The sequence below is a fragment of the Leuciscus leuciscus genome (assembly GCF_965113295.1).
Source record: "Leuciscus leuciscus genome assembly, chromosome: 19".
NCBI lineage: Eukaryota > Metazoa > Chordata > Actinopteri > Cypriniformes > Leuciscidae > Leuciscus > Leuciscus leuciscus.
In genome coordinates, this window is record NC_138743.1 from 24,197,978 (window position 1) to 24,212,441 (window position 14,464).

General features: G+C 38.0%; 1 protein-coding gene and 1 long non-coding RNA gene across 3 annotated transcripts in view; one reads left to right on the forward strand and one right to left on the reverse strand.

The window, feature by feature from the left end:
• The window catches only part of trappc8 (trafficking protein particle complex subunit 8), an 81,768-nt gene extending 67,442 nt beyond the window's left edge, over positions 1–14,326 (forward strand). For both annotated transcript variants that reach the window (XM_082146759.1, XM_082146758.1), the window contains 7 exons: positions 3,485–3,553; positions 3,805–3,863; positions 4,140–4,343; positions 5,124–5,225; positions 9,946–10,088; positions 11,557–11,646; positions 13,094–14,326. In XM_082146759.1, coding sequence (XP_082002885.1) covers positions 3,485–3,553; positions 3,805–3,863; positions 4,140–4,343; positions 5,124–5,225; positions 9,946–10,088; positions 11,557–11,646; positions 13,094–13,328 — 902 coding nt within the window. In that variant the 3' untranslated portion in view covers positions 13,329–14,326. The remainder of the gene's footprint in view (positions 1–3,484; positions 3,554–3,804; positions 3,864–4,139; positions 4,344–5,123; positions 5,226–9,945; positions 10,089–11,556; positions 11,647–13,093) is intronic.
• LOC309481864 overlaps positions 1–14,464 on the reverse strand; it is a 107,174-nt gene that overhangs the window by 2,740 nt on the left and 89,970 nt on the right. The gene's annotated exons all lie outside the window — the stretch shown is intronic.

Sequence of the window (14,464 nt, forward strand, 5' to 3'; positions counted from 1 at the left end):
TCCCTCAGCCACCTGGGGTTAAGTGTTTTGCTCAACGTTGCTTGTTAGAATGTGGATCACTCCTTTAAAGGGAATGTCTAATGCTATTTCATGTATTTTGACTTATGTACACTGTTAAACATGGCCAAAGTAAAAAAAAAAGAAAAGAAAAAAGAGTTGGACGTATGATGGAGTATTTCTGTGCAAAATACACTCCTTCAGGATTCGGAGTTTCAAGTTTCGGAATTTTTTTTCGAGTATGGCCCTGTGTGACGTCATAAAGGCCGTATTTCCTTGTATGGGCACCTCTCCCGGAAGAGCGTGTGCACTCATCAACCAGAGCGAGAGCAAGAGCAACAGCCATCAACTATTTGTTCGTGTTACAACTATTTGCAAACTAAAAGAAATTGAAAGATGGCACTAAAATATCCCGGTCATGAGTCGGATTTGCAGGCGGACAGTAACATCAAATATCTGTGTTTTGTTGGCAATTGGAGCGTAAGTGCATATAATGTAAACAAGCCGAAAGTATAGTGAATCAAAAGTTATCCAGGGATAGCGCGTGACTCTTTAGCTCCGGCTACAGCACGCCTCCAGGAGCTCGGCTGTTTTCGGAAAGAATCGGTACAGCATATCTGTCTTTTATAAATCTGATAAAACTAAAGATTCTTCAGATATGAAGGATGCAATACTACTCTGTAGGTACTCAAGATTAACATGGGATTGGCAGAAACTGTGTGTGGTATTTCATCCAAACATCGAATTTGGTTCCAAACTAGTATACGTTTTTTATTCCATCCAACACAAAAGGAAATGTTGCAAAATGTCCATACTCGGAATGTCCAAAAACTAATAATGGTGGTCCTTCATAAATTATATGTATTTTGAGTATTTTGTCCTTTTGTCTCAAATGTAGCTCAGTATAATCATAAGTATAATCATTTTGATTCTTCTCCTTTGCACTTATGTTATTTTTCTAGTTACTATGGATACAGTGACTGCATTCAGGTGCTGAATATAACTGGTCCCGCTGGCTGAGATAATGATGATGGTGGTGGTGAAATTGTGTCTGTGTATATGATTTGTGTAGATATTTCTTCCAAGGGTTGGCAGTTGACATCCAGAAACTGACTAATGTATCTAGATTTTTTGATGCAAATTTGTTTTGTTTTCTTCTGACTGGTCCAAAAAATTTGCTGCCTCCAGCAGGACAAAATAATTGCCATTAATCTCATATTTCCATACATTTTTTTATTATTAAATAAGTAGAATGAAATGGAAAGGTTATCAAATGTGCTGACACACGTTGCACACGTTTACCAATTACAGCCCTAAAAAACATTTAGGATTTTTTCCACAAATGGGTTTCTTTACTTGTAAATATTATATAGCTGGTTATTATTAGAAGAATTTATTAGAATTATTAGAATTTTTAAAGCCCCTACTTCAGACAACCCACCAACTAGTCGGTTAGAGTTGTCAAAAGTCTGAAATTTTTAAATGTGGCCAATCAGAGACATATATGTTGGTCAATCAGAGGTGTTTAAGAATCCGTTCAACAGCGCTCAAAATGCTAGATGGAGATGCTGGTATTGTCACATTTTTTTAATTTCAGTACAGATTTGGTACCGAAGTCGGTACTTTTGAGAACTCAATAGTCAGTTTTACTAGTTAGCACATTTGTAGTTCCTTTGAAACATCACACGGATCTTTCTTTAAAGTGCCGTGTAAAGAGCGATCTGCATTCATAAATCCATACATACCGCCAGCACTGTGAATATTGACGGAGAGGAACTTGATTGCTTGCCAGAAAAGCGGGCAGAGTATCAAAAGAAGCTGGGAACGGGAACAAACACACAATGATACACTCCGTGACCAGCAGCCCTTAAGTGGCCTATTGAAAATTTGTGTTGAGTCATCTGGACGTGTGTGCTCCTACACACCCTGCAGAGAGTGATGCAGCAACTCTGAAATGTTGAGATGAAATTAGGTCACGTTCAAATTGTGCTGAGTGCGTGAAACATGCAGGCGCATGCATTTTAGTGGCTCACTAAATTGCAAATTGAATCCTGTGTGTGCCCTCGTTTCGTAGTGTCAGCTTCAGATGGGTAAATAAATGTAATGATGTGAAAATATGGATATGAATTCATGGCTTCTACAATGCATCTTTAAGCGAGTGCAACACTTCCAACTCCAAGGCTAAATCAGTTTCCTGCTTGTGCTTGTTAAGTGTGTGAACTCTCAAAGTCTCTCAATGAAGCCTAGCAGCTTGTTGTTTAGCGGTATTTGTGTTTACGCTGCATCGCCTTTTGTAAGTTAATTAATTCAGTAGTTTTCATTAATTTATATGTCTTATGGAACAGAGTGGCTTTAACCTGAGGAGATGGTGGAGGACGGACCTACAGCTACAAACAAATAATGAATACCTCCTTGTTGTTAGTCTTTGAATACTTTTATTTTTGAAAGAAAAAAAGGATTAAGACTTGAAAGCACACCAGGCATCATGGGATTGAAAGATCTTGAGTTCTGAAGATCTAATCTGAAAGTTTGATCTGTTTATCACAATAGCTGCATACTCTTGTTTGCTTCTCACACAAATTGTTAGTTCCCCAAAAAATGTAATTGTGTCATCATTTACTCATGCTTGTGTCATTCAGAACCTAAAAGACTGGTTCATCTTCGAAACACAAATGAAGACTTGTGTCCCTCCATTTAAAGTACATTTCACCAAAACGTTGACGCTTCAAAAAGTACATAGACATTGTAAAAGTAATCCATATGAACTGAGTGTTTTACTCCAAGTCTCCTGAAGAGACACGATCACTTTATTTGATGAACGGACTTAATTTACACTTTTATTCTCATATTTGGACATGTATAGAGCACATCATATATGGTAAACAGAGGCTCAACATGCTTGCTTGATGCTTGAGAACCAATGAGGTTTGTTCACAAAAATGATGAAATAATTTTAATATTATCTTCATTTTGTGTTCTGAAGATGAATGAAAGTTTGGAACGGCATTAGAGGGTGAGTAAATGATGATAGAATTTTCATTTTTGGGTGAACTAATCCTTTAATATATAACTCAAAAATAGGCATTCAGTCATCATTTGTTCAGCTTAATTGTGTTTCAGTCTCACATTACTTATTTTCACTGTGGAGCACATCTTTTATACCTTTCACGTTTCCGCATATTAAAAAGATGCATACAAAAAGGCTGAATATGTTCTTCAAGATGGTTCTTTAATAATGGTTAATTAAAACTTGTCCTTCGAAGCAATAATAAAGAAACAAGGAAAACTTTTGAAGTGCCCTGCATTCATCAGTCTACTTTGAAATTATTTAACTTTAACATGCTTGACTAACTGGCCCTTGACATCTAAACTGTTTTTTGGTATGGGGTTCTATGATGTAGGAGAATCAAAAAGAAAGATTTTTGGAAAATAAGTGGATGCTCATCTTCTTTCTTGTCTTTTCCTTCAATTCATGTTATGTTTGCAGACTCTAAGCTGGCCAGCAGGGAGAGGGGAAAGCTGTGCTTCAAAGCCACAAGATGCAGAACAGAGGAAGGTAAGGCTTCCAGTATATGCGCATATACACAAACCTTCATAGCCTCAAATTCTGAAATACAGAATAATAAGCAAAGTTTTTAATGTGCAAGACGACGTGCATAAACTTCAAATCACATTTACCAAATAAATTCCTAGATGTGACTTTCAATCAACAATCACAGCTGCTCTCAGCCAATTAAAATGCAGCAAACTGTGGTTAACATATTGATGTTTGAACATGCTGACTTTTTTTTGTTCTCAATGTCTAAGCTACCTCAGATGCAGCAAAAAAATACACCTTTGCTGACCTCAACCTTGGCAATGAACAAGTAAGAAAGCCCTTTTGTTCTCACTACTATTTCAGTGATACTGACTCGAATCAAATTTTGTTGAATTTTAATGAATCAATTAAAACACCATTTGACTAATCCCGTCTGGCAGGCGGTTAACTCAAGATAACGCACTTGAGATCTGAAATTCCCACTAAAGGCACGCTTTTCGTGAATGATTTTCTGATTAAGAGTCACTGACTGTCATCCTCATTCAGCTTCTCAACTGTCCTCAACATATTTCTCTCTCTTTGGCTTTTCCTCTTATTCATTAAGATTGTCAGCTCTACCACTCCATGTGCTGATTTTTTCTTCCGGAGGAGTCTGCCCGCTGAACCCAGGAGAGGAGGCGTGTCTGCAGGCGGTGCTAGTCAAATGCGGAGACACAGCCTCGCGCATCAGAGCGAGATTGATGAAGGTGTTACAAACATCGTCAGAAAATGCAGCGAAGTAGAGCTTGACATCATCATCCTTTGGAAGGTAACTCCTACCAATTGCTGAGAAATTGTAAACATTTAGAATTTTTTATATTTTATATATATATTTGGGGCGGGGGTCAGGTAATTGTATTTATTTATAAAGCAATTATTATTAGGACTAGCAAAGTTAACATGTTAGCCTAAGATAGTCTATGGCAGTAATTTACCATTTACCAAATAGCACAATAGCGCATTTACCAAATTTGATATGACCGTTTCCTAAAGACTGTTCAGAATTCATGAGATTAATATTGATTATTTTATTCTACTACTTTTTAACAGTAAAGCTTCACACTTCCAGTACTACTTAATGCTGCATGTCGCCAGTGTGAACGCAGCATAAGAAGTACAGTGCATATAGTTTTTATTCCTCCAATAGTGGTTAGAATTGTAACCTTACTTATATTGTCACCTTCCAACAGTAACTGTACCAATCATGTAGTTATAATAAATGTTTGTAAGCACTTTAACTGTTCAACTGGCCCCATGGAAATTTAAACCCTTTAAACCCTAAAAATATTACCAGCCAACTTGCCAGTTACTCATGTTTATTCGCCAAACTACCAGTAATTGACTTGACTATTTTGCGCTTAGCAAGTGTTGGTTTTGGATCGATGCACTAGAGTTAAACTGCTGGTGTTAATGACTTTTTCTGTCAATACAAAATCGGCGCCTTTATCTCAAAGAACTTTTGATGTAAATACTGCTTGGTGACAGTATTGATGCTTTATGATTTGAGGTCAGAATGTCATTGTATTAATCATATGGTGTGGTATTTCAGGCATATGTTGTGGAGGATAACAAACAGCTCATTTTAGAGGGGCAGCTTCATGTTGCACTGCAAACCATTGGCAAAGAGGCCTGCTCGCTCTCGCAGAAAGAGGTACGGTACATACAGAACACAATATCTTACAATGACACGCTTTTGCTATTCGGCTCTTCACGTGGGTGCTTTATAAATGTACATAAATATAGATTCACTCTATAGAGAATATACTTCCTCTAGTGCAGGAGACCACTCTATCTTTTCAAAGAGAATTGGTGAGTGTATACCAATGTATGCACTAGGGATGTGACTTGAACTACCGCCCCTGAATTGGCGCTAATTCGGGGCCGGCAGTTGCTTGAATGGTGAGTTAATTATTATTCTTAATGAAAAAATTAATGAAATGAAAAAAACACAACAAAACAGTACAGACAAAATTCACTTAAATAGGCGCTTTTCCGTTTCGCTTTGAAACCAAATCTTCTGCCATCGTCTTGTCAGTCAAGAGTGAGGCGAAATCTGACTCCTGCTGCTGATTTGTGCTGTGACTCTCATTCAGCGCACGCTGAACACCGGCGACATCACAGCAAGCCTAGTATGCACATGACTAGATAATATTTTGTGTGTGTGACCATTTACAGACCAAGATGTCCTCATCTTAATACATTCAGGTTAAAGCTACAATATGTAAGATTTTTGTAATGAAATATTCATTTGAGTGTGATACATTTCCTGCAGTTGTATACTTACAATATCCCAAAACCTCCCAAAGATTTTTCATTTCAGAGAAATTCCAATTTTAAATAATGGCTCGTCCCTGTCGCCCTGTCCCACTTGTCGCCTGTCAATGACGTAATATCTGCGTTATCCCTGGTTTCCGCTCGTACTGCCATAGTATCCATCAGGGGTGTGATTATTCCGGATAAATCCGGAAATCCGGCTTTTCCGACCTGAAAATGATGCTCTCGTAAATCATGCAAATCCGTTTTTTTCTTTTATTTTTTTTTGCAAGTCACGGTTCGGGTATTGGTAAACATAATGACCGCTCACCGCTGTCAACGTTTTTTGTGCCTCTGATTCATGTCGTCATGTCACTCCGCAAGTAGTCCATTCATTTGTCACGATGGAACTTTCACATTCAAAGCAGAGCTCCACCAAAGAGCCTGCACTCTTTGCGGAAGGTTATCTAAAGTGTGCTAAGAATTTTGGACGTGTGGGGCGAACTAGACTGAGCTGAAGCCGACAACGGGACAAAAAAAATTTAAAGAGAGACATAGTGGAGTTCCTATTTTCGTTTTGACAAGTATAATAAATTCTGTAGTCTACCCTTTACATATGACCTGGCAAGTGACATTATTCTAGAACGCAAACGCATAAAACTCCCCCGACATGGTTAGAAAAACTGCCTCTAGCCAGCCGCACAACGAGAAAATGTCAGAGCATGGTAGCAGAATAGCCTACGCAAGACCTGAACCGCAACGAATAAAAAAAGAAAGAAAGAAAGAAATCCGTTCAACAACAAAAAAAATCTAGCATTTCGAGATTAAAGTCGAAACATGTCGAGATTAAAGTCGGAACAATTCGAGAATAAAGTCAAAACAGTACGAGAATACAGTACAGTACAATGGTGGGGGGGTTGGGGGTGGTTTTGAACTGCGTATATTTTCCTGCTTTTTTGTCCTTTGCCAATCACACCTATGATCCATAGCAACAGACGTGGACAACTGCGTTACGTCTAGCGGCACACTTGCGCTGTTGTTGTTTCGTTCAAACATTATGGACCATGGCAAGCAGACTTTGGACAAAAGGAGATCTAAAATGAGGATCAATATCAGCGTGGCGTTTCGAGATGCCGAGAGCTCCACGTCCGTGATAAACTTCGACTTGACAGAGACGTCTTGCATGTACTTTATTAGACGTGAGCAAATGTACATAAAACTAATCAATGGTATATAGCTCAACATGATGAAATGTTAGAATATGATCAGTATGTTATTCTAATGTTGATATAGCTTACTGCTAGTCTCATACAGATAAACTAACACATAGAATTGCATTATAACTTTCAACACACTCAAATGCAGTTTAGTGTGATAGTGTAGACCAAATGAAACAGCGCTGCGTTACCTCACAAGTTTCATTCATCTAATAAACTGACCTGTGTGAGTATTATTCAGCACTTGCGGCTAAGTTAGTTCGGTAGAATGAAATGTCCTTATTCCTTTATATACGCGGGACTTGCGTGTGGCGCTGATATCTGTCTCTGCTGATACCAAAGTCATGTTAAAAACATCAGTGTGTTCACTCATCCATAAACATTATTAGATCCTTCGGCATGACGAGAAGTTCCATAATTCCGCTTATGCATCATAAACATACGCCTTTGTTATTTTAAGAGGTTAGCGACCCTTAGCGGCGAAATAAATTACATATTGTAGCTTTAAGCTCTCAATTGAATGATACAAACTTAGCTTTGCCAAGCAGTAGTTTGCCCTTTTTTTCGGTGTATCAGTGATATCCCTCTCGGGAAAGAGTTTGAACTCAATGTAACAATCCTCAGAACTATAATACTTCATACAGATGTTTCTTGCAAGATATTTTTTTATCAGTCTCCTGACCTTGCAATGTTGGGGAAAGTGCGCAAATCCTCTGGCTTTTTTTATGAAGAAGGGTAAAGGTTGGAAGGAAGTTTTCTTTGGTGTTCACGGCACAAGGATGGATAAAATGGAGGAAACCGACCTTGAGGCTCATCATAGTGTGTGATTTGTATTAGAGACCTCGTTACTTCTGGAAGCCAAAAAAGTAGTTCACTACATTGACGGAAACTATAATACTGTTCATTTTTCATTGATTTTCTTACACCTAAAGAGATTTCTGTCCTTTCATTGAAAGTTCATTCCATCAACACTTTGGCACTTCTTAAAGTATTAGTAAAAAGATGGTAAAAGCAATCCACGTGAATCAAGTAGTTTATTCCAAGTCTTCTGAAAAGACACAATTGCTTTATATGATGAACATACCTAGAGCACATCAAATATGGTAAACGGAGGCTCAAACATACTTGCTTGACATGCAAGAACCAGTGAAGTTTGTTGAGATTCTGTTTACCATATGTGACCCTGGACCATAAAACCAGTCTTATGGGTTTATACATCACCTGCAAGCTGAATAAATAAGCTTTCCATTGATGATGTGTGGTTTGGGATTAGGATAGGACAAGATTTGGCCAAGATACAACTATTGAAAATCTGGAATCTGAGGGTGCAAAAAAAATATTAATATTGAGAAAATCGCCTTTACAGTTGTCCAGTTATGTTTGCGATTATGCTGCATCCACTCACAAAAATAAATTTGTATATATTTAAGGTAGGAAATTTACAAAATATCTTCATGGATCATGATCTTTACTTAATATCCTAATGATTTTTGGCATAAAGAAAAATCGATAATTTTGACCCATACAATGTGTTGTTGGCTATTGCCACAAATATACCCGTGCGACTTATGACTGGTTTTGTGGTCCAGGGTCACATATTTGATGAGTGCTATGTATGCATGTTGATCTGTTTATATGTTAATAAATTAAATCTGTTCGTCATATAAAGCAAACATGTTTTTTCATATGATTTCATATGGATTTATTTTACAATGTCTGTATGAGCTTTATGAAGTGTCAGTTTTGGTGGAATGGACAAATATATCATGTTTCATAAAAAAAATCTTAATTTGCGTTTTGAAGATGAACGAAAGGGTTATAGTTTGGAACGACATGAGGGTGAGTAAATGATGACAGAATTTTACTGTTTAGGTGCCTATGAACTATCCCTTTAATATGCTTATGTTCCTTGCAAAAACTCTGTGGCATTCAGTAAACTGGATATTTGGTATGTTTGAACACTTTCTCAGGGGTCTCGGAGTGGTCGTGTGAGCACTCCAGAGGAACCCAGACCCCTCTAAGGCCCCTTTTTGTCACATTAGAACAGTCAGTTTCCTTGTGAGGTGTCTGGCTTTGATTAGTTTTATTTGTGTGTGTACTGCACATTAACTTCAAATTAGGTTGTACGATGCAACCTAGTTGCAAAGTATCTATTTTAAATAAATATACTTTAAATCCCTACACCATGATAAGAGAAGTGCGTACTGTACAGCCCTCGAATACAAGACAAATACAGAGTCCTCTGCTCTGGCTCTCATTCAAGTCTTCCTCTCATAATTTGACTTTCTATTTTCTCCATTTGAGACAGAGTGCAAGAGCAAAGTGACTTTGAGAGCACTATAAGTAAGTCCTGCTCTTTATGAAGATGGATGCATCCTTAGGTGCTTTAAACGGTCAGAGAGCCAGACAGCAGAAAGGCTCTGACCTTCGTGTGTGTGTGTGTGTGTGATGACTGATTTTTACAATTTCCTTTGAAAATCATCAGTGTTCAAACTGTGTCTCTCCTTCTCCATTTCAGCTCTTCATTCATTCCCTTGTTCTGTCAGTTGTTTATTTTCCCCTCTGTTTCCCTCCTACTGTTGGGCCTGATTCCATCCAGTCTGAAATTTCCCTCTGCACGCGTAGCATAGCAACACTCATTCATGGCAGAGGAAGTGCCTCACGTGAGGGAATGGCATCACACATGTTGATCTCAAAGTCTTTTTATAGAAACACTCACGTGAGCTTGTGTTTTTTCTCCCTTTTGAGTTCAATCTGTCTCATCCACCCCGTTCCCTTCTCTCAGCTACGCACGCACTTTAAACTGAATGAAAAACGTTACAAAGCAATTTCCTCTGCTGGAGCTGAGATGTTTCCTTTAAGCTTTTAGATTAAATAAAACTTCTGCTTCATGTCTATTAGGAAACTCAGGAGATGGTGCTTCTGAAGTTCAAGCCTGACGTTCCACCTCCTGTAAGCAAGCCCTCGCTGGAACAGCTTTCCCATCTCATAAAGACCTGTCTCCACTACCCAGAGTCTTATGATCATCCTTTCCCACAAAAGAGGTGAAGCGCACACAAACAAACACAATTTTTTGCCCGAAATCCACAGACTGTGTTTCAGAGGTGATAAGACTTGCAGAGACGTACACTAATGCCCAGTCACGCCCACAGGACCGTTTTTCTGGCCTAGTTCTGCAGTGGTGCGTGGAAAGTAGGTGTGTTCGCATGAAAGTGTGAAAGATGGAGATAAACTGGACCATGTCTTGGTTATGGCACTCTAACCGGACAGTCATCACTCATTAGATAGATTTGTGCGAATGTGCTCACATACGTTTGTTTGGTCGTTCTGTGAGGAACAAAGTATGGAAGCTTGTTTCCGCGACAGAATAAAGCATTTTAAAAGACAATTGATAATTGCTTTGTATCTCACAATTGCATGTTATAAAGTCAGAATTGCTATATAAACAAGCAATTCTGAGTTTATTTCTTGAGGTATACTATAAACAACCCTTACAAAGTGTCCTAATAAAATCTGACCAACTGTCAAGCACTAAAAGCTCTTTACTGTCAAGTTTTAGACCTAACCAAACACAAGCGTTAGGACATTTTCTATTTTGGCTGCACTTTGCTGGGTGGCCCTGCCCACAGTCGAATCTCATTGGCCAAAAATCCCACACAGCATAACTGTATACTGCAAATCAGATATATATTAAGATTGATTGCGTATTGCAGCATAGTCACTTTTAATGTGAACAGACAAATGGCTTGAAGTTTTGCAGTACTTCACCAGAAGTCTGTTGTTTACACTGGAAAATCCAATTGACATTTTGATTAAATGTCGAAAAAGGAGAAACATATATATGGAAGTATCATTAAAAAGATCTATAACATGCTTTTACAAAATATATAGGGTTCTTTTTCATGTCATGGCAACATAATACGCTTAAAGTAATTATTTTAAATAATTTGAATAATTTTCTTTTTAAATTTAGGATGGGGAGGGAGATAGGAAAGTGGAGGAACAGAACTGAAAACCTAAAAACATCCCACTGTGCTACAGCGTTGACATAAAGAACATAAATTTGAAAGGAAATTGAACTAAACATCTTGTAGCATGATGAGATGAATGTTGAGGACAAGAGGCAGAGGTTTAGTCCATCCATATTTGTGCTTCAGGACAAATGACTTAAAGTTGCTGCGCACCAGTATAAGATTAACAGAAGTTATGAGAACCATTTATCAAAGTAATATCCAGATGAAAATCAAGAGTGCTCTATTTTACATCGCAAATTGAATAATCAATTTTGTCTAGCTTGAAAACTTGGGCTCATGATATGTGGTCATGAGATGCAAGAAATGTTTTCTAGTGCATTTTTCAATTAAAGAATAAACTGTTTGAATTTGGTTTGCTTTTATGGAGGATGCACAAGCACTGCATCAAGAGGAGAAATTTCAAGTATTACACATACATCTGAAACCCATCTTTCAAATCTTGCTGTACTTGACTTTTTTTTCCCCTTTTTTCCCCAAGTTTATGTATGGTACCAGTCACCCTGACGTTGTCCAACTGTTCCTTGGCTAAGGTAGATGTCATCATTGATCTGCGGCATAAAACGACCAGGTACATCTCAGCTTTTCCTGATCCCTAAAGGCCCCAATATACTTAACAAAAGCAAACTGGTGTGACGTCATTTCAAACTAAATCAGCTCAAAACGAAGTTCGTTTGGTGTTTGTTTCGGAAGTTCGAAATTGCTTGCCAAGGTGAACTTTCTGGGAAAAGTACGATCTGGCTGGTAAACACCTTCAAACTACCATTGGTCCGTGGCGATGTTGTAAATGAGACTCCGCCGCCTTTGACGTGGAAATCCTCTGCGGTTCTTTTCTTCGCTTCAATCTGTCGAAGTCAGACATCTGCTTTAAAATGAAAAATTATGTATTTGTAATTGAAAGAGATACTGACACTTTTTAATAATGTAAAGCTGCTTGCTTTTAAAGGGGTCATGAACTGCATTGTTTTATTGTTTTATAATGTTTCCTGTGGTTCACTTATAATGTTAGTATGATTTTTACTTCAAAAATGGTCATAATTAAAAAAATAAAAGGCATTTTTCCTACCCTGATTTTAGCTAACACTGTGTTTGAAGGGGAGTGTCTGCTGTGATTGGCTGACATCTTTACATATGAAATAGCTAAGAATTACATGTGAAACTCTCGTAACTTTTACCACATTTTTACTATTACAGCTGTCAAAGTTAACTATTCCTGAAAAGGTGAAAACATCATATTTAGATCATGGCATGAACATCTCGTCGTTGTAACTCGATTTCTGCACTCTCATGAATGCTGTCATATCTAACAGTGCAAACACGATGTAAATAAGAGATTCATCGTTGATTATAACAGGAGTTTCACTAATAAACTCGCACTGTTTGATTGACAGCTCCAGCAATTATAAAGAGAGCGTTCTTTCTCTTTGATTGCTTTCTATATATAATGTAATCACAGGTTGCCTATAGATAGTTACATTCCATAATAAGCCGTTCTCTGGGTTTGGTTACAATGAAATCAAGGAAGTTTTCAGTTCTGAAACTTACAGGATATTTTCATAGTATGATGACCTCTTATATGTCCAGAGCTCAAGGAAAATTTGATTTCTCAAATTCATGACCCCTTTAAACAATCTATTGCTATATAGCCTAGATAAATAAATGTGACGTGACTTTACTGAAGTGCCAAATTGCAGAGCTGGTGCAAACATCCAAATCACTATGATCTGATGCTTTTAAACTCATGTTTTCTCACCGCTGTAATTTTGTTGTATTTATATTGTTATTGAAAGTGTGCTGCGTATATTTACATATTCATCTAAACGTCACGCTCAGCAGTGTGGGCGGTGTTGGGGTGTTCACTAACAGTATACCTTTGGTCACGTATTTCGAACATCTTTTTACCCCTAAGCGAAGAATGAAAAGAAAGAACTTCACCATGAGTATATCGGGGCCTTTAGGTGCAAATGTTATAAATATGAAAGGTATTTGTCTCACACTCTCGTTGTCTTTTTATGCAGCCCGGAGTCACTGGAAGTGCATGGTTCCTTTAGCTGGCTGGGCCAGACCCAATATAAGTTACAACTCCAAGCTCAAGAGGTGTACATGCTTTCCTTGAAAGCCTGTTTCTTCCAGGCTGGAGTTTATAATTTGGGTACACCTCGTGTCTTCGCCAAGTTGGCACAGACCAGCGCTATGTGTGAGACCAGCCAGCAGAGCGCCATGCCTGCACTTATTATCATCAACAGCGTTTGAGGTAACTGCAACGTTTCCCTGTTCTCGGCCCACCTAAATAAATGAAACGGACCGGAGTCCAAGATTTTTTTTTACTTCTTGCTAAAACAAAATCTAATTGAGAGAGATAAGTAATTAAAAAAACTTGAACACAAATATTTCCACTTAACACTGCATCTGATGTGCTTGCCATGGTGAGCTAAACACAAACAGACTCTAGATGTTTTGTCTTAAATGCACCTGAAGTGTGACTGGATCTGTCCCCCCCCCCCCCCCCCATGTTAATTTATCTCTCATGTCAGTCCATGTATTATTTTGAAGATTTTTGCTTGTTTTATTAACTATTTTTGTTTTTAGAACTATATTTTTTTCAAGATCCCAAACATGTGGTAATGTAAATGGCTATGCATCTCTGCCTCGTACTGCCCTACTGGATGTTTCATGGTTGCCCACTGTGATCTGTTGCCACAGTAACATAAAAACATCTCCAGTGCTATCTTGAAACCAGAAGATGAAACCCTGTAACCGATGAGCTGTAACCGGTTGATAACTTTGCAACTGCTGAAAGGCAGAATCCAGTCAGTCTGCAAATGTGGAGTTAAGTGGAACTCAACATCACCTTATGAGAAGCCAGTGGAATTGGCGAAGTCCAATGTGGAGCCATCTTAATGTTCGTAACCCAGTAAGAAATTGGCTGAATCCATGTTGCCCAGTCAAACAGCAGAGACTTTTAAGGACCTGTAAGAACACCAAGAGGGTAAAAGTCACCGTTTGAGAGCATATTTTTGTTTGTGCATCTTTGTGTGGGTGGGCTGTGCTGTTTTCTCAAGAAATTTTTAATTTTCTACCAACCAATCATCTTCTCCCACCTCCTCAGCTTTCATTTTCATCTCCACTACTATGATCAAACTGTTATTTAAATGTATCTACATGACTGCTTTTCTGGAGAAAAAAAAATGATGTATTATATTTATAACAAATTACTGTACATAGAATAAAATGTAACCAATAACCAAGAACCTGGCTGCCTGTTGCATCCTTAGGTGTTTTTAGTTTTTGTTTTAGAAATGTAATTTACTATATTGATTTGGCAAGTACCATTTACCAAGCACAACATGCAAGGTTGTTCTCTAATATGCAATCCCTGGGAAGCATGT